The sequence below is a fragment of the Trifolium pratense genome, linkage group LG5, assembly GCF_020283565.1.
Source record: "Trifolium pratense cultivar HEN17-A07 linkage group LG5, ARS_RC_1.1, whole genome shotgun sequence".
Classification (NCBI taxonomy): domain Eukaryota; kingdom Viridiplantae; phylum Streptophyta; class Magnoliopsida; order Fabales; family Fabaceae; genus Trifolium; species Trifolium pratense.
In genome coordinates, this window is record NC_060063.1 from 20925203 (window position 1) to 20946264 (window position 21062).

The window sequence follows — 21062 nt, forward strand, 5'->3', positions numbered from 1 at the left end:
CATGTCATGGGTTCTTTTTATGGCATTGTCCATCTAAAAATCAGATTTACTGTCGTTACAGAAAGACGTTATAATCAATTTCAGCTATTCAATCTCAAAATAACAGTTGAGGTTGTTTCAACTTGAAAAATACAAATTTTTATTTCAATCGTCTGATTTCATATTGACGGCCGAGATTGAAAAGTGCATATAATTGTGTGTATTTATTTCCTACAGCAAATTTTCATCCATTATCAATCTAAGGTGTGAGAGCCCGAGAGGATAGCAAACCTGATTTTGACATAGAAAGGATCTATCAAGGCAAATAAGATTTTTTTTTTTTTTTGAAGAAGCTAAATTAGCCCACCCAAATTGGCGCCAGAGAGAATCGAACCTCAGACCTCAAGAGGAGCACACTCTCAGGTCCCAAGTCAATACCAATGCACCAACCCAAGTTGAATTCAAAAGGAGCATGGTAAGCATATACTTCAAGGGTGAGTTTTAATATTTTTATAGAAGATTTTGATAGGTGACTCAAGGTGATTGATATATGAAAATAGTTTGAAACTACAATGATGACATTTGTTCGACTTTAAAAGTAGAAATTCGCGATATTCTTCGTCTTTCTAATTGGTATAGTGATTTGAGCCCATGAAATTTAAACCTCTATAGTTATAGTATAGAGTATTAGAGTTTGCGACACATTTATACACACTATTTTGGAGTTACAATACACTTGCCAGTTGCCAATGGCTTGGTTCAGCAGTTGACTCATGCCCTACAAGGGAGTGATAATCCGTAAATATCTCTGTCAGCGCTCTTTGAGTTTTAAGGTCTGCCCTGCTCCATGCCCCTAAATTTGTTTATAGGCTTTGATGCCCCTAAATAAGGCTGTGATGACCTAGACTCCCTGAGTTTATCTAGCCCTTTGGATGGAGGTTAATTTTAATGAGATTCAAATAGGAAATTAATTTTTTCATTCTCATAAGTTCATAACTGCTACTTCAATTTATGTTTTTAAGCTTTCTAATTAAGTTGTTGATTGATTATCTCAAATCTCTTATACATACTGATTATATTCAATAACAATATATCCAACAACATCTGAAACATTGAACTTTCAAAAATGACTTAGGTTCGCAACTTGCCGCAGCCTCTAATAACTTCATTACATTTGAGGTTTGTTTGACTGATGCAAAAGAATTATCCTGGTTCATACAATACAAAACACAATACTATTTTCATTTTGTTTAAAAGTATAAAAATCTTGTGTCAATTGTAAAACTCAGATTATGAAACACAATTACATGTAAATAATGGATATTTCTAGGACATCATTGTGCAGGTTCATTTTGATGCTCGTCCAAACCATAGCACTACCCTGAAGTGAAAGCCTGCATAATTGAAAACTTCTGTCAAGAGTTGTTATGTTCAAAAAGAAAAACTACAAGTTAGAAAGGGAGTATTAGAGTGAGTGTTTTTTTCAGAGAGAATGTTATGTTACTATCAATTTTTAAATTATATCAATAGGGGACTGTTTGGATTGACTTATTTAATGAGATTTAAATAGGTAATTGAATTTTTCATTCTCATAACTGCTACTTCAATTTATGTTTGTAAGCTTTCTAATTAAGTTGTTGATTGATTATCTCAAATCTCTTATACATACTGATTATATTCAATCACAATCCAACAACATCTGAAGCATTGAACTTTCAAGAGTGACTTAGGTTCACAACTTGTCGCGGCCTCTAATAACTTCATTAATTTAGGACCTAGATACAAAAGAATATATAATATATTTGTACCAAAGAAAGAGTAATAGATAGCATGATTTTAAATTGCAGTCTGCAGCCGCAATACGGCTGAAAATTAACAACAGACTTTTAGGTCACGCAACAGAATCACAGCCGCAATTTTAATCACATGGACCACATTTTCGCTCAATATAAAGGTTTGAAGCGTAACAGCAACCGCAATCCAAAACATGACAGATAGAAATAGACTTGTCACAAGTGTTGTCAAATATCGGCCATGACATATTGTGGTGGCAGAAATTTTGACAACTCTAATGGCCGATTTGTGAAGGATGGCGGTGCCATGGCGTTTTAAGGCAGATATATGATAATATGAATGGAACAAAAGAAACTGAGTGAAAATAGCGGAATAGATTAAGTAATGAATATTAGTTACCGAGAAAATGTTGACATGACCGGGATCAGCAAGATGAGCCGTCAAATTTTCAAGAGGACTACCACCAGTATAAACAGCTTGAAAACAAAATCCAAGAAAAGCAAGCATAGCAAGTCTTCCATTCTTAATCTCCTTAGTCCTCAAAACCATAACAGGCTCAGGTGAACCTCTTCCCCACTGCATAGGATCAAACCAAAGCCCGCCAGGATAACCAACATCTGGTTTTGGGTTAGGCCGATTTGGTAACTTGGGCTCAATATCAACGCTACCTGGATTAACAATATCAGCCCATCTTCGACCCTCGACCCAACCCATTAAAGCGAGTTGAACAATGAATAGTGTTGTTGGGTCTGCGAAATATTGGACTGAACCTGCATTATACCATGAGAAGTTTTTTACGAAACCCATATTGTCGAGTATTTCTGGGATGAGGATTCCTGATACTCCTAACATTGCCCATCTTGAATGCATTAGTTCTGCTTGTGCAAACCATTTTAATAACTCTGGATCAGACCCTGCGAGGATAGGTTTCATAGGTTAATTAATTACTTGTTGGTGAAGCAATAGCTAAGATGCGCAGAAATGACGCTAATACTGACATCTGTAATATCTTCAGAAAATAAAATTGATTAAATGTAATCAACTGTGTCAGTGTTGCGGTGTCAGACATGTTTCAATATGAAGTGTTGGTGTAACATAATCCAATAATATTTTTATTTGCTTAGTAAAAGTAGACATACCTAATCCAAGAGGGTCAAAACCAAAATCACCAGGAAGACTGCAATTGGAAGAAGATTATAAAATTATGCTTAAGTTGTTTAATGAAAGAAAAAAATCTTACTAAAGAAGAATCATTGCATTTTTAAGTCAATAATGTCACTAATACAAATAGATACAGACTCAAACGTGAGGGCTAGTCGAGGATGTACTCCCTCGGGTTTTGAATATAAGCAAAAAACAATTTTCTAGATCCATTGAGTAAAGCATGTATCTGGACCAGTCGAGATACATGTTTTATTTAATGAACCTAAAAAGTTATATTTTTTTTTTTATATTCAAAACCGGAGTAGTAATCTCTCTAGCAAGGGTATGTACAGCCACATTCACTTTTCTACTAATAAATTAAACTTATTTTTTTAACAGAATTAAACTTAAAGTTTAAGAAAGAAGATAAGCTATCCCTACATAGCTTTAAACATCCAAAATCTGACAAAAATGTAAAAGGGTGAAAATATAAAGTAAAATTGAAACAAAAAAAATGCAAGAAACAAAATACATTTTTAAAATTGAAAGTAAAAACAGAAATATAAAATAAATAAATAAATCATATCTGACTGTTCCAAAATTTCCAATGGAACAAAGATGTAAAAGGGAGATTTTTCCACAACAAAATTAACACAAAGTTAATTGTATTTATAACTCAAAGAACTACCTATGTTTGGTATCATGGTGACTCACCATAATTTTGCAGAAGCTGCATTTTGTAGCTTCTGCAAGATCACGATGGGTAACCGTGATTCTGAAAGAAAGTGGTTTACCTGCCATCTAGCCATTCAGGAGGTGAACTACCAGGAAACCACAATGGCCTATCTGGAGGGAGTGGTACACAAACATCCGACACTCCTTTTTTTGCATTTCTAATTGTAAGTTTTCTTCTTCTGTTGCTGTTGCTTAACCATGAGGTTGTTGTTGTCGTTCCTTGGTGGAAAACCTTTTGACATATTTCCCTGCATCAAAATACAAAAAACTATAAAGTATAAGAATTAATCTCTTGAATCAATGAGCATAATAAATTGTTTAAATACAAAGATTTGGACCTGTTTGGAAAACTTGATAATGAAGTGGATGAAATGGCTAAAGCCATGATATGACAAAGGCCAAATGAAGCTGAATTTCTTAGTTTGGAAATGGAACAAAATGTTTTATCACTTTATCTGTTATATTTGGATGGATAACTTTTGAAATATTTGTGTGTTTGTGGAACAGAAGTGTAATGAAGGGCCAATAGTATTTGAATTTCACACGTGGCTTTGATGTGGGAGCTTCAAAATCAAACTTGAATCAACATTTGTTTTTTAAACGAAGCGATTGAACGTAAGTAAGTGATTATCGAATTCCATCAAAAGACGAATTGTTCAAGAGATCCAAGTTTGATTGTGAATAGAACAATTTTTTTGTTAGATTTTACTTACATCTCCACTTAACTTTAAATTATGAGGTCCTTTTTCTCTAAAAACTAGGGGGCTAACACCCAAAAAAAAAAACAGAAATTTTATTTTCTAGAAAAAGGTCATAGTGATCTATGTGCATATATGGACCACTATGACCAAATGCAAATGAATGACTGTGTCTTCTCTTCCTATGAGGACCATGTCATTCATGATGACTAATATTTTACTTTCAAATATAACATTCCATCGAGTTCGTATTATAAGAAATAATTTACTTTTAAAATTTATTGAACAACTAATGTATTTGATGCTTAATTTAATTAAAAAATAATTTTTTAATTATAATAAATATTAGAAAATGTATTAATAATAATTGATATTAACCATCTTTCGTAAAAAAAAGAAAAAAGTAGTAATCAACATATGACCAACCCATTAATGAATTTGGATTGTAATTGAAAAGTTTGTGTTTTTTTTTTGTTTTGCAAGGTAAAGTTTGTATTTCTTTTTGGTACATAAGTTTGTTTTTTTTTTGGTAGTGTCAATGATATTTTTATTTTTTACAATTATATAAAATTATTTAATTACTTATTTTTTCAAAAATAAAATAATGTTACTCGCTTTCTTATCCTGTGTGCACCAAATACATAATAGGATAGTGGTTATCCTGTCACTATCATATTTTTTTTTTTTGTAGAGATATCATATCATATTCTATTGTTATCCAACTTCTTCTACAATCATGTTGCTATCCTATTCGGCACACCAAATGAGCCATAACTCTTTAAAATTATCTGGTTTTTATACGGCATACCTATAAAGATTATATCATCAGTTCGTAAGTTTATATATATATATGTTACACCGGTGTAATTTGATCCATCCCCATATATATATATATATATTATATGATGTAATTCGATTCCAAACATTTTACTATTAATCTTTAAAATGAAAATTTTAATCGGTTAATGGACTCCTCCTAAGATAAATTACTGGGGAGAATTCGAGTTCTATATTACGGGATCTCTTTTATCCAAAAAGCAAAAGATTAAAAAAAAGAAAGTGAAATTTTCTAACCACTACAAATTTAGATGTATAAACAACATTAAAAGAAAACTAATGCATTAATAAAACCAAATAGGAGTAAACATGAAAATTTATAAACAACATAAAAAGAAAACTAATGCATTTTCTCTATAAAAAAAACTAATGCATTTTTTTTTTAAACAAAAGAAAACTAATGCATTAATAAAACCAAAACATGAAAATAATATAGTACTATTATAGAAGATAAATATCGTAAGTATGATTTGATCAACAAAAAAAACATTACTTTCTGTTGAAAGTTAAAACTTCGGAACATGAACAACAACAACTCCAACTCCAACAACAACATGCGATCTGCAAAATTGTTAACATCAAAATTTTCAACATCATTGTCCTTTATTTTGCTTGCAATTCGTGCATCACAAATTCAACATCCTAGTACACATCTTTCTTTCATTGTTTCCATCAACTTCCCTTTGAATACACTCAATCTTCACCAAATCTCGATTGATACCCCAAAACCCACTTTCTTATTTCAAATAAAAAAAAATTGAATTTTGAACAAACCCACATAACCATTTTACAAATCAAAATCATTAACGGTGTAAGAAGAATCATGGTTTTGTTTTCTTCTCATAAGAGTACAAGTTTCTTCTTTGTGTTTCTATGTGTTGCAGCACTTGGTTCGGTTTTTTTGGTGTGGCAGAAGAATGTGATTAATTCTTTCTTTGTTTTGGGTGGTGTGGAGGTTCCGGTTTGGGAATCACCGAAGCTGAGACCTGTGGTTTTTAATTTGGTTGATTTTGGTGGTGTTGGTGATGGTGTTGCTCTTAATACTATGGCTTTTGAAAAAGCTATTTCTGTTATTTCTAAGTTTGGAGATAAGGGCGGTGCTCAGTTGAATGTGCCACCTGGTTTTTGGCTTACTTCACCTTTTAATCTTACTAGTCATATGACTCTTTTTCTAGCTCATGATGCTGTCATTCTTGCAATTCAGGTGTGTTTTTTTTTTTTGTTTCTAATGTGGTTGTTGTAGCTTTTTGTGTTTGTTTGTACTTTGTTGTTTTTTAGAATTTTTGTGTTGGAATTCAAGTGTGATTGGTTATAACTACATTAATTAAGAATTAGTCAAACGAGGATACATAAAAAAGATGTGATCTATGACACAAACATTCCTCGGATTAGACGTGTCACAGTGTCGGACACGCGTTGGGGCACATATGATTACATTGAATTATATAATTTTAGTGTTTGTGATGTTTCCGGTGTCCATGTATGTGTTGGTGCTTATAGGATGTGATCCAATACTCAATGCCTTAAGATTTATGGTGGAGATGTGTAGTCCAGCTCTCTTAGGGGTCTTGGTCATTAGTGATTAGTCTTTATGTTGTTTCTCTTAGTGCTCGTCATACTTTTACAAGTGGTATCAGGGCAGTAGTTTGGCTTGATGGGAGAGTGGGATTTGATTCATATATAATGGATCTTTGTATGGAAAGTCTTTCTGACAATGTGATAGAGTCATTCAATTTGGGTCGAGGTCATTAGCATGTTGTCGCTCCCAATCCTCTCCATACTCCTCAACATGTCGCGGTGGAAAAAGTGAACAATTATAATTTATAACCATTAATTGAGATTTATTGAATTTCATTTTGTTGTTTGTTATGTGCATATATAGGATGGTTGATGTAAGTTTGAAACGTTTGCTTATGTTGTGTGCTATCTTGTGTTGATCTATAGGATGAAAATTATTGGCCATTGATGCCTGCATTGCCTTCATATGGGCATGGTAGGGAGCATCCTGGACCACGGTATGGCAGTTTGATTCACGGTCAACATCTTAAAGATGTTGTAATAACAGGTGAGGAATTTTATTCATTGTTCGTGATTAGGATTTTACTTAGATTGACTTATGACTAGCTTATCTAGGCTTATCTACTGAGTACTAACATAAGCACTTGACAAGGTGACGGAACAGTAGCTTACGACATGTGCATAAGATATTTTCAGCTAACGTTGATAAGCGCTCTAGGATATTGATGAAAACAGCTTATATGTTATATGAAAATAATTTGACCATATTTTCTCTTTGACGATAGAAATAGCTTATACATAAATGCTTATAATATAAGCAATTTTCATATAGCTCTTAATTAAGGTGTTTATCTGAACAGGCCCTAGGTCTTTACTTAAGGGATGTTTGGGTAAATACTTAAATTAAATACTTACTTAATAAGCAGTTATCAAGTGGGGAATTCTGTCTTAACAGTTTCTACAATCAAGAGGGGATTTTGCAAACGAGTTTCGTGTGGTATTTATGTATAAGTTTGTTCTGTAAGCTGTCTCGGGGAACTTATAAAAAAAAGCTGAAATTAGTTTATGGCCATATGTTCTTGCCAATACTTAAACAAGTGCTTATGGCTATATCATAAGATAAGTCTAAAAGTTCTTCCAAACACTCCCTTAATAAGTATCGAATGTTGATGTATGCTCGATGAAGTCTTTTGATCCCTTAGATTTTAGGAAAACAGATTGTCTCTTGATCCCTTCAATTTTAGGATCTCGAACAGCATGCTGTCAAATTTAATTATGAGTCAACCATGACCACGATAAATAAAATAGGCTACTACAGTACTAGGTCTCTAACTTTTCTTTGTTTAACTTATAATCTCTAAGTTTCTCTGATTCTATCTATTCTCGTAATTGACAGGACATAATGGAACCATAAATGGACAGGGACAAACATGGTGGACAAAATATCTCCATAAGCTTCTCAACCACACAAGGGGGCCACTTGTTCAACTCATGTATTCTAGTGACATTGTGATCTCAAATATTACTCTACGCGACTCTCCCTTTTGGACTCTTCATCCATATGACTGCAAAAACGTTACAATAAAAAATGTTACAATATTGGCTCCTGTATATCATGCTCCAAATACTGATGGCATAGATCCTGGTAAGTATCTTTTTCGTATTACTATGAGTAATTTCATGTCTAATATATGATCTGCCGGTTGTTTTTATATCCAGTTACTATTTACTAGATGGTCATGAAAGGGGAGGATAGTTTCATCTTTATCGAGGTTATTGCATGAAAAATAAGTCAGAAAGTATATAACACCTCATGTCAATTTATCTAGAATATCAACAAGAGTGTACATAATTGAATCGGGAAACACTAAATTTTCATTACATATCGTCTGAAATAAATAAATAGGATTACAAAATCCAAGAGATTAATACTAAATTGAGCTAACAACTAAAAACATAAAGAAACTAAATCTTATACAAAATATAAGACAACATGACGTCAGCTCAACTAGCATAATCCAAGTATCTGAACTCCATGCTTGCAGACCATGATATCTCGATCAATCTGTTTATCTGAAATCAAATAAGTGGGGGATGAGAACAGTCACTTCGTCTCAGTGGATTCCTACTACCCAGTTACTATTGGTGTTTACACCGGGGGCAACTGATGAACTAAAAGTTCCTTGATCCTGATTGTCAGTCTCTAACATAATTTCATAACATGATTTCATAAACATAATAATATAAAGGTGTAACACAGATTAATTATCTTGTTCATTTTAACATAACTAAGACACTCTGAGGTGAGCCGATCTCAGAGGCCTGACATATCCGTCATCGATGATTATACGCATCGACACGGCATGAAGCTCACAATCGTAACATGATTGGATTCCTCGAATCCCATAACGTGGTACATAAGTAACCACCATGATTGACTGACTTCCTTAACATAACTTAACTATCCTGATTGTTATCCTGCCCATGAATTCCCTCCTTGGGTAACTAACTTGTCCTGATTTCCTGATTATCATAACTTAATGTGTAATTAACATTTTAATTAAGGATTATGCCTACATTATTCACAGAAAATCATCTAGAAAGATTGGGGAATCAAAAGAGTAATACAATTCCTGTTTTCAAATTCTGCAGAATTCTGAGCTGATATCCTTGATTAGCGAGAAGTACGTCGCTTAGCGAGATTATCAGTTCAGTATTCTGTTTTCATGTTTTTCACCATTTTTACAAAACTTCTCACCACAAATCCCTTTTCTCTCTAGCCATGAATAATGCAACATATATTACATGATTAAAATGGAGAGAAGCTTTGGGATTAAGCTCCTCTCATACACTAATTGATCCTAAACTTATGTGATCATGCACAATTCATAATTTGGGGATACTATTATCATATCTAAACTAATGTTGTAATGCATAAATTTTGGGGAAACTAATTGAGCTAAAACTAACTAGAGTTTAAGGCTCTAAGGGAACCCACCTTTTAAAATTGGAAGCTTTCTCAACAATTGAGCATCACAACGATAGTACCAAGCTCCCACTTTTAGTTCTCTCCAACAAGCTCATTCTTTGATTTGATCCTAGTCTGTAGTTTTATTTCCAACTTTGAACTTTGTCATTGAAACCCTTTACTGTGAAATGTCATCGACAGCTCCCGGACTCGTCAAAAGACGAAATTTACAGCTGCAACACACTAAACTCGCATCCAGTTTTCTGAACAATTTGCAGCAACAGTACCCTAACTTCAATCTCGTCTATAGACTTCAATATTAAGCTAAAACCTACGAAGTGTGTACTCAAATCGAAGGGAATTTTGTTAGCTTTCCATATCATCAAGCGGAATTTACATCAGAGTTACACAGAAGGAGCAGTTACCGTTTTAGTAGAGCCCTGTTCTAGAATACGGGTTTGACCCAAGCTCCTCCAACCTTTTCAAAAACTACCTTGTTCTTAAAATTGATTCACACGAGGCTCTCAACTTGATTTCCCTTATCTTCCATCAACTTGTGGTTACTCAATTTGTCACATGCACCAACCAAAAGAGAAGGCATAAAGATTGGGGTTTTGAGATTTAACTTGAATAGAAGGAAGAAAATAGGATTTATGGCTCTTACCTTGCTTATACTTACCTTGAATCACTAGAAATTTCTCCCATAGCCTTCGTTGGTAGAAGTTTTAGATCTAATCATGAAATGGGTTGGAATTTAAGATGGAGGCTTTGGTTCGGCCAAGGTGAGAAGAGAGATTGTTTTACTCTTTGAACTTGTTTCCATTTGATTCAAAATAAGGCTATGATGGAGTTTAACCCACATGCATGTTTGGATGAGTGAACTTGAAGAATGGAAGATGGAATTGGTGTGTTGTGCTGTCAACGAAGCAGAGAAAGAATTGAAAAGGACAGACTTTGGTTTCTCTCACTATGGGTGCTCTTATATAAACATGTGCATTTCATACAATTCCTAAATTTACTAAAATGACACTCACCAAATTGAGTTTCTTATTAACACTATTATTACTAAATTGAGTTTCTTATTAACACTATTATTACTAACTAGGGTTAGGTTGTTACAATCTACCCCCCTTAAAAGAATTTCGTCCGCGAAATTCAAGAAATGCTTCATTCATCACCAAGTAACTTGTCTATATCCTCGTCCAAATTCTCAACTTACCTCTTAACCGATCACAATTCGTCGTTCAAGGATCACTAATCATCACTCTTCATTGCATTAGTAGTTGCTTATGTTACTTTTGGAAATCCTACTCTCCCATTTCATGACATCGAACTCATAATCTCAGCCCATAATACAACTTTTAGAGGTGGCTCTTACCGATATTTTTCCTTAATACAACCATTCATGGCGCAACATTTTCTTTTCCTGTACTCTTCACTTCAACACTAGAACATTTTTAATCTTGCTAGTTCACCGCGTCAAACTTCTGAGTTGAACCGTTTCCCTTCGCAATCCCTACTCCCAAGGGTACTCCATTACTAACAATCCTAGGATCACACATGAACATATATGTAACTTACTCGTTATATGTTCTTTAATCATCTTATGGTTTTCCACATCCAATTCCTTGGAATAAAACTTTCCTCTCTCAAAGAGTTGTTGGCCTACAAGCCAATCTGTTGAAAACATTTTCAATCAATACCTGCTGCGCACTCTGATCTTAACTACTTATAGTCATCTTCTGACTGCGTCATTACAACCTTGGTCTACAAATTCCGGGCAATGCCACACATCGTCTTGTTTTATCCGTTGTTACTTCTTTTGTTATTACTTTTGTACCATAGATATCACAAAATAATACTTACATCACATCGTGACGTCAAACGCACCACCACATACTTAACATTCTACCATAATCTTACATGTCCGCGATACGTCAACTAGTACTGTTTACAGCTATCTCATAATACCAATTCCTAGCATTCGTTTATTCTTCGAAAGTCGGTTACTGTCTAACTTATCACTTCACCGACCTCATCTACAGTCAATCCTCTATCACTTAACAAATTTCATTAGGTCGGTATCCAGCCTGGTTGGCGTATACACAAAAACATGAGATGTTGGCTGATGTTAAGAGGTTATCTTAAAGTACAAGCGTTGAATATTTAAACCGACTGATCTAAAAATTTCCTTGTCACATAGCTTATGATTCTATACCTTCGGATACAAGTCCTTAACTTCATTAAATTAAGGTTTGGGTTTTGACAGAATTGTCTGATGTGGTCTTGCAATAGAGAGTGGGCTGAAATAAACTGATTGTTACGGAAAGGTCAAACACAATTGTCTTGGGTTACGGATGGTGATACTACTACTAATTAAGTTGCCCGACTCTGGGTTGCTTGATAATGTTAATTAATCAGTCACAAAGATATCCGATGGTTTTCCAAAGAAATACTCATGTTCATTGGCTAACACTTCCAGGCTTACATTGGTTACGGCGAATGGAATTGGGAGGTTCGCACCATAGCACTAATCTTGATACTATTCTTATAACTTAGAATGGTTTTGGATTTTAATCCGAATTGAGTTGGTAAGACCTTATAAAAAAAAAAAGTGAACTGAATTGATTGCAGTAACGTTTCCAACATTCATGGTACCTTAACCGTGCCGCTTGACAGGTTAGTTAACAAACAAGCGAGAGTTTAAACTTAAATTACTCGTGACCCCTAATTGCTAAATAGACTTCTGTGGTTATGAACCGTTCATCGGTAATGAAACTAAAAGATTGGAGAATTTTCTTGGTGTTAAACATAAGGTTACTGCTTTGAAGGTCAACATGAATAACTAGTTCTTAAAAGGATCATAACTTATTACTCTTAACAAAAACAAAAACAAAAGCAAAAAAATTCAAACTTACAAAGGCCTGAACTGATTACTGATAACAAAGCTAGAAAGCTGAAGATATTTCGTCAAAGTTACATAAGGATAACACTCTAAATGTGCGTTTAATTCGCTGATATTAAGGAGTTTAGAAAGTTCCCAACTTAATTAAATTCTTACACTAAATGTAAGTGATAGGTCTCAAGTACCGGAAAAATTTATCTCTCTATATCGATATTAGATAGGCTCGGGAAACGTAATGTTCATACTCCATGATTCTCTAAACTGACTATTCTTTGGAACTAGGTCAGACTAATTCTCATTAGAACTTAGCTGATAAACTGTCAACTTGTTGAAGTCATAACTGAACTGCGCTACTTGTTCCTGAATCACATGATAATGACATTTAATATGTCGGCTTAGGTGACTGATAGCATTAGAATTAAATTTCAATTGTTACTCTAAATGAAACTTGGTGGCTACTAGTCTGGCTAGGATACTAGTTACGAACTGAGAGACTGAAGTTATCTTGCTGGGGCGTTTAGTGTTTCTCATTATACTAGAATGGAACAACAGGCTGACATTAGAAATTAAGGGATTGCATGAAGTCTAGTTTGCCTTTCTCCGATAGTGTAATTAGTTGACCTATGTCACTTGGGAAAAACTACCGAGTTGAAATGAAGGTTTGACGGATTTGAAAGAGTTGATTCACTAACTTTTGATAAGTCTTATTTGAATTAAGGTGCTTCTTGTAATTAGTTTCACATAATACATATTTCCCGGTTGGATATTACTGGTGTACAACACTTCAATATACTGCGCGCCGTTCTCATAATTTCATCATCTGTATTAATGCGCCCATCAGGCCTACTATAATTTTACAGTCCTCGTACTTCCATACTCAGTCTCGGTTCTACTCCGATCAAAAACTTACTTTTATACTGAATTTTCCATTCCCAAAATTCTCCACATTCTTATAAATGCTACTGTCAGTTGAGCGTATTCGGTTCGTGCATCTCTTGACATGCCTCTTACTACTGGCATTACGCCACATACTTTTCCCAATTCTGCGCGCCACTTGTTGGCGTTACTGAACTTACTCTTGTGGCGTCGACCTACTGCAGTCACAATATCCGCTTCTAACGACCTCCGTTCATACTACTCGACCTCCTTGGTCCACTTCGGTTCTCAGCCGTAATACCCTGCCTACCATACACGACACTGAGTTGATCGGGCTCAGCACGCGATGATTTCAGCGTAAACAGTCAAGACTCCAAAGGGTCCGTACTACTTTGGATTGAATTTTAATGATCCGCGGCATGGTCCGATACTGAATCAACCAGGCTCTGATACCAATTATAACACCTCATGTCAATTTATCTAGAATATCAACAAGAGTGTACATAATTGAATCGGGAAACACTAAATTTTCATTACATATCGTCTGAAATAAATAAATAGGATTACAAAATCCAAGAGATTAATACTAAATTGAGCTAACAACTAAAAACATAAAGAAACTAAATCTTATACAAAATATAAGACAACATGACGTCAGCTCAACTAGCATAATCCAAGTATCTGAACTCCATGCTTGCAGACCATGATATCTCGATCAATCTGTTTATCTGAAATCAAATAAGTGGGGGATGAGAACAGTCACTTCGTCTCAGTGGATTCCTACTACCCAGTTACTATTGGTGTTTACACCGGGGGCAACTGATGAACTAAAAGTTCCTTGATCCTGATTGTCAGTCTCTAACATAATTTCATAACATGATTTCATAAACATAATAATATAAAGGTGTAACACAGATTAATTATCTTGTTCATTTTAACATAACTAAGACACTCTGAGGTGAGCCGATCTCAGAGGCCTGACATATCCGTCATCGATGATTATACGCATCGACACGGCATGAAGCTCACAATCGTAACATGATTGGATTCCTCGAATCCCATAACGTGGTACATAAGTAACCACCATGATTGACTGACTTCCTTAACATAACTTAACTATCCTGATTGTTATCCTGCCCATGAATTCCCTCCTTGGGTAACTAACTTGTCCTGATTTCCTGATTATCATAACTTAATGTGTAATTAACATTTTAATTAAGGATTATGCCTACATTATTCACAGAAAATCATCTAGAAAGATTGGGGAATCAAAAGAGTAATACAATTCCTGTTTTCAAATTCTGCAGAATTCTGAGCTGATATCCTTGATTAGCGAGAAGTACGTCGCTTAGCGAGATTATCAGTTCAGTATTCTGTTTTCATGTTTTTCACCATTTTTACAAAACTTCTCACCACAAATCCCTTTTCTCTCTAGCCATGAATAATGCAACATATATTACATGATTAAAATGGAGAGAAGCTTTGGGATTAAGCTCCTCTCATACACTAATTGATCCTAAACTTATGTGATCATGCACAATTCATAATTTGGGGATACTATTATCATATCTAAACTAATGTTGTAATGCATAAATTTTGGGGAAACTAATTGAGCTAAAACTAACTAGAGTTTAAGGCTCTAAGGGAACCCACCTTTTAAAATTGGAAGCTTTCTCAACAATTGAGCATCACAACGATAGTACCAAGCTCCCACTTTTAGTTCTCTCCAACAAGCTCATTCTTTGATTTGATCCTAGTCTGTAGTTTTATTTCCAACTTTGAACTTTGTCATTGAAACCCTTTACTGTGAAATGTCATCGACAGCTCCCGGACTCGTCAAAAGACGAAATTTACAGCTGCAACACACTAAACTCGCATCCAGTTTTCTGAACAATTTGCAGCAACAGTACCCTAACTTCAATCTCGTCTATAGACTTCAATATTAAGCTAAAACCTACGAAGTGTGTACTCAAATCGAAGGGAATTTTGTTAGCTTTCCATATCATCAAGCGGAATTTACATCAGAGTTACACAGAAGGAGCAGTTACCGTTTTAGTAGAGCCCTGTTCTAGAATACGGGTTTGACCCAAGCTCCTCCAACCTTTTCAAAAACTACCTTGTTCTTAAAATTGATTCACACGAGGCTCTCAACTTGATTTCCCTTATCTTCCATCAACTTGTGGTTACTCAATTTGTCACATGCACCAACCAAAAGAGAAGGCATAAAGATTGGGGTTTTGAGATTTAACTTGAATAGAAGGAAGAAAATAGGATTTATGGCTCTTACCTTGCTTATACTTACCTTGAATCACTAGAAATTTCTCCCATAGCCTTCGTTGGTAGAAGTTTTAGATCTAATCATGAAATGGGTTGGAATTTAAGATGGAGGCTTTGGTTCGGCCAAGGTGAGAAGAGAGATTGTTTTACTCTTTGAACTTGTTTCCATTTGATTCAAAATAAGGCTATGATGGAGTTTAACCCACATGCATGTTTGGATGAGTGAACTTGAAGAATGGAAGATGGAATTGGTGTGTTGTGCTGTCAACGAAGCAGAGAAAGAATTGAAAAGGACAGACTTTGGTTTCTCTCACTATGGGTGCTCTTATATAAACATGTGCATTTCATACAATTCCTAAATTTACTAAAATGACACTCACCAAATTGAGTTTCTTATTAACACTATTATTACTAAATTGAGTTTCTTATTAACACTATTATTACTAACTAGGGTTAGGTTGTTACAAAGTAGGTCTTATAGTATGGTTCTATAGTGGACTATATATTGGAAGATTGGTCCTGTAATGAATATCTATTAATTGTAGCTTGCAAGTAATTTTACCGAATCGTTTTGTTGGCAAACCCTTTGTTAACACACCTGCAAACTGGCGCCTAGAAGGGATGTATGCAGTTTTTATCAATTCTCTATCCAATTTTCCTCAAGGGTCTGTTTGGGAGGGTTTTTTTTTGGGGGGGGGGGGGGGGGGGGGGGGGTTTGGAGGGGAGGGCTTTGGTGGGCTAAGTCTATATTATGAAATATTTGATTTTAAAAAAAAATTGTAATATACTTCAATGACACTTAATTTAATTTTATAAACATTTTATTGTCTGCAATTTTAATAAGATAAGTGTCGGTTTATCTTAATATGTTTTGTCCTATCATGCAGAGTAGGATAGTAAGTAATACTAATAACCATTTTATTGTCGAAAAATAATTTTATAGGATAGTAACTACACTTTGCTTTGCATGAAATGATTCGTAACTTTAACTGCACATGTTATGTTGGTCTAGTGTGTGCGAAGTAAATCAACTTCGTCATCTTGAAAAGAGCTATCAAGATAATGTTATCTTTACTTTGTTAATTTACATTTCGGTATAACCCTGTCAATAAAATAGTCTTGAGCCGGCACACATACTTTCACCTTGAATAGTATCCTATTCCACACTAGTTCAGGTCATTATCATTACTAAGTGTTACATGGACTGCTCTCTGGATAAAATCTGAAGGAATCCCTATTTGATTATTCTTCTACTAAAATTTTCATTTGTCTTAGTTTGTCGTGTGAAGAATTTGAACAAGCCTTAGTTTGTATGATATGAACAGATTCTTGTGAGGATATGCTGATAGAGGATTGTTACATAAGTGTCGGGGATGATGCAATTGCAATAAAAAGTGGATGGGATCAATATGGAATTGCTTATGGAAAGCCTTCTAAGAATATAATAATCCGAAACCTCGTCGTTCGTTCTAATGTCAGGTTAAGTTAATTTCTAACTCAAACTCAATGTACTTATTGCATCCCTTTATCCATCTTGTTCTTGATGTGTATATTGAAAAAAATTCTTAATCATTATGAAACACAATAATTCGGCATTCGATTATTCTGAATCTGCATATTGTTCTTTGTGTGAAATGCAACAGTGCTGGTATCTCAATAGGAAGTGAAATGTCCGGTGGAGTATCTAATGTCACCATCGAGAACATTCTTGTATGGGAATCTAGACGCGCTATCAGGATCAAAACCGCACCAGGTAGAGGAGGATATGTTCGCCAAATAACTTACCGGAATCTAACTTTCCATAATGTCCGTGTTGGAATTGTTATCAAAACCGATTACAACGAACACCCTGACGACGGTTATGACCCTTCAGCACTTCCAATTCTCAGAGACATAAGTTTCGCCAATATCCGCGGTGATGGAGTTCGCGTACCGGTACGTATTGAAGGCAGCAAAGAGATTCCAGTTAGAAATGTGACTTTCCAAGATATGAATGTTGGAATAACATACAAAAAGAAGCATATCTTTCAGTGTGCCTTTGTGGAAGGTCGAGTAATAGGGACCATTTTTCCGAAACCGTGTCTGAATTTTGATCAGTATAATGAGCAAGGAGAGTTGGTTAACCAGGCTGTGTCACAGAATATAACAAATATAGATTATGAAATTTGAGGTATATCAAACTCCTAGCTTCTGTTCCATCATTCTGCTGTAACTGCGGCAATGTAGTTACAGCCTCAACCGTCCGTTGTTAATGAATGGTTGTGATTGTTTTATACATATATAATCTGCACCATCCGATCTTAAATCGATGAACGAGATCAATTACTGCGTGTAACCTCGTGATAATACTACAGCAGCAAATCTAAATCCCCTCAGTTTATGTCGGATTGTTTTTGTATGATCATTTTTGTCAGGGGATGGAACAGTCAAGTCATGCCATTTTTGTTGGTAATTTCATTTTCCATAGTTTTCTTTAGGTGATGAGTTGTATATAGAAAACTTTTTCAGTTGCTTACATAAATTTGTCAGAATTTCACAAATGCACAAATTGTTATGAAATACAGATACTGATATCACGGGTACCAGACAGACATGACACTGTTAGGGCCCGTTTGGTGCACAGGATAAGAGAATTATGTAACCTCGGTCTATAATTGAGAGCTATTTTGTTTTGTAATCCGATGTTATTTCTTAGACACTAGTTCTACCTTGTTAACTACTCCGCCTGCCTTATTGTCAAAAATAAAAATAAAAAACTACTCCGCCTGGCTCAAATTATATGTTGTTTTCGCAATTTCACACAAATTAAGAAATGCAGTTAATTTTGTATAGAAAAAAGAAAGTATAAGTGATTTTACAAAATTATCCTACCACACAAGGTGTACCTCACTTATACATTATTCTATCTTGTTATTTAGCTAGTGTGTGAGTGTGGTGGACCAATTTGTAGGGGCAAAATGGGAATCAACCCACAGTTCTTCCGAGGATCAAAGATTGATAGGAATCTCTTAAGCTACAAAATTATTTTGATCCCATGGTTCTCAGCAACAATTCCATCCTACTGAATATTAAAATTTTCCAACCTTTTTTTCATAATATCCATATCCACATTATGCTCATGTTTCTAACGGTATTTTTGGCTCATGAGGCTTACTATATTATACTCTATGATTCGAATAGAATAAAAAGATTTCCGAATTGACTAATTCAATTTTCAATATTTTTTAATTATTACTATTTTACGACTTTTAAGTAAGTTGCTAATTATTTTAAGGACAATTAAATAAAAATCATGAACAAAAAAAAAAATCACATTCTCACACACATCTGTGTAAAATAATCAAATAAGTCATCGAGGGAGTATAATTATTCGAGTTACTACAACAACTCTCAATAAAAACATTTATCAAAAGCTATGAAATTTTAAACTTTGAATAAGAAAGAAAAATAAAAATTAAATACAATTTTTTTTTTCATTTCTACAATAGTGACAAAGTCACCTTTTTTTTTTTGCTTCTTTTTTTTTCTCATGTAATAAAAAAAAAGTCACATGTCCTTGGTCCAAGCCATAAAAAATAATCTTACAAACATAGAAAATTCACAAAAATAATTAAACAAGACATTTTCTGATTTTCCCCCCTCAAATGAAAAAAAGGACATTTTTCCCTCTAAAAAAAGAGGACATTTTTCGAAAATTAAATAAGAAAAATGAACGGACACTAAACCCAATATAGCATAAGAAAAGGCTTTTACACAACACTCACTCACCCCCTTCATCGGAAACACTCACACCTCACCAAACAACCACCGTGAAATGGCATCGCAAGTTGACGCCGATATCCCAATCTCCTCCACTCCCGTCGTCATGCTCTCTCCTCCTGATACCCAAGAAGCTCCCCAAGACGTTTTTCACACTCCACCGGAGGAGTCTTTGCTTCCGTCTTCCGACGTTGATGTTCCTCCTTGTACGGTCAATCAGGCCGTTGATCTTGACGCTGGATCTCAGGCGTTCGTTGAGTTGGCTGGGTTGTCCGATAGTTCGGAGTTCGTGGATTTTGGAAAGGATTCTGAGTTAGGGTTTTCTCAGGATTCTGTTACTGAGAATCGTTCTAATGGATTTAGGGTTTTGGACAAGGGGGTTTCTGATTTAGGTGAGAGTCCGTTGAAAAAATTGAAATTAGGGTTTCATGATTCTTTGGGGAGTTGTTCAGGTATTCAATCACAGGAAGATGAAGATGGTATGGGAAATTGTGATGAAGAGAAAGTGGAAAATGCCTTCAAGTTTGGTGATGATGTTCTACCTGAAAGTAATGGTGTTGATGGTGACCAGGTGAATGATGATTCTTGCGGAGAAATTCAGATGGACGTGAACTTCGTCCAAGAGGAAAACGTTGATACTGAAGATGTTCAATCACAGAAAAATGAAGATGGTATGGGAAATTGTGATGAGGGGAAAGTGGAAAATGCCTGCAAGTTTGGTGAAGATGTTCTACCTCAACAGGTGAATGATGATTCTTGCGGCGAAATTCAGATGGATGTGAACTCCGTCCAAGAGGAAGATGTTGAAATGCAGAACTCAGTTCCAGAGGAAAATGTTGATACTGAAGTTGTTCAAAATGCTGGGGATGTTAACTTGATTATGGGGAACAACTCAAATGACGAGACCAGTGAAGGTTCTGGAATGCACAAGGATTTGGAGGAAGCAACTGAAAATGGATCAGGTTCTGGGGAGGTTGAGGGGGATAAGAAGGTTTCTGCTGTTGATGTATTGAGATTTCTAGCAGAGAACGCGAGAAAAAGGGAAAATGAAACCAAGGGTCTTACTTTGATGGAAACTGCAATGCATTCTGGTGAGGAAGCAACTGAAAATGGATCGGGTTCTGGGAAGGTTGAGGGGGATAAGATGGTTTCTGTTTTTGATGTATTGAGATTTCTAGCAGAGAATGCGAGAAAAAAGGAAAATGAAACCAAGCGTCTTACTTTGTTGGAAACTGCAATGCGTTCTGGTGTTACTTTTCCTCGCCCAAGTTGGGTTTCAAAGGATAGGAAATCCAAAATTTTCAAGTATGATGATGAGGTTGAAAAGTAGCTGAAATGAACCTCTTTCTCGAGGTTACTTTTGTTTTTGGAGGACATTGTTGGTTCTGTCGTGGAGGATTCTCAACCGCATCCAAATTGTCTTTTGACGTTAACTGATTACGATGTTAATGGTAAGTTTCTAATTTCTTTCTTGTATTGAATGATATCTATCATCACATGTAAGTTGTAATTGTGGTTCGGAACTTATTGTGGTTCGGATTCTAATGTCCAATCATGTTTTGAATGTTAACTA

The 21062-nt window shown here is 35.0% G+C and overlaps 2 protein-coding genes and 1 long non-coding RNA gene across 13 annotated transcripts; 1 reads left to right on the forward strand and 2 right to left on the reverse strand.

The window, feature by feature from the left end:
• Positions 1-1091: 1091 nt before the first annotated feature.
• On the reverse strand, positions 1092-4365 carry LOC123883970 (photosystem I chlorophyll a/b-binding protein 6, chloroplastic). The gene is made up of 5 exons (XM_045932937.1): positions 3990-4365; positions 3711-3899; positions 2913-2950; positions 2173-2687; positions 1092-1373 (listed from the first exon to the last, which is right to left on the reverse strand). The coding sequence occupies exons 1-5, from the start codon at positions 4034-4036 to the stop codon at positions 1356-1358; spliced, it is 807 nt and encodes a 268-aa protein (XP_045788893.1). The 5' UTR covers positions 4037-4365; the 3' UTR covers positions 1092-1355.
• A 1237-nt stretch (positions 4366-5602) lies between these two features.
• On the forward strand, positions 5603-18407 carry LOC123883971 (probable polygalacturonase). The gene is made up of 5 exons (XM_045932938.1): positions 5603-6390; positions 7131-7251; positions 8101-8349; positions 17056-17209; positions 17374-18407. Exons 1-5 carry the CDS (start codon positions 6010-6012, stop codon positions 17897-17899), a joined length of 1431 nt encoding a protein of 476 aa, XP_045788894.1. The 5' UTR covers positions 5603-6009; the 3' UTR covers positions 17900-18407.
• On the reverse strand, positions 8554-16190 carry LOC123883972. Of its 11 annotated transcripts, none has more exons than XR_006800585.1 (4): positions 15756-16190; positions 15107-15629; positions 9703-14181; positions 8554-8777 (listed from the first exon to the last, which is right to left on the reverse strand). It is a non-coding gene; the product is annotated as an uncharacterized LOC123883972 (long non-coding RNA). The 11 variants fall into 11 exon arrangements; XR_006800576.1 differs by having other exon boundaries at positions 15107-15407; positions 15502-16190; XR_006800584.1 differs by having other exon boundaries at positions 9703-10225; positions 10352-14181; positions 15107-16190.
• Positions 18408-21062: the final 2655 nt, after the last annotated feature.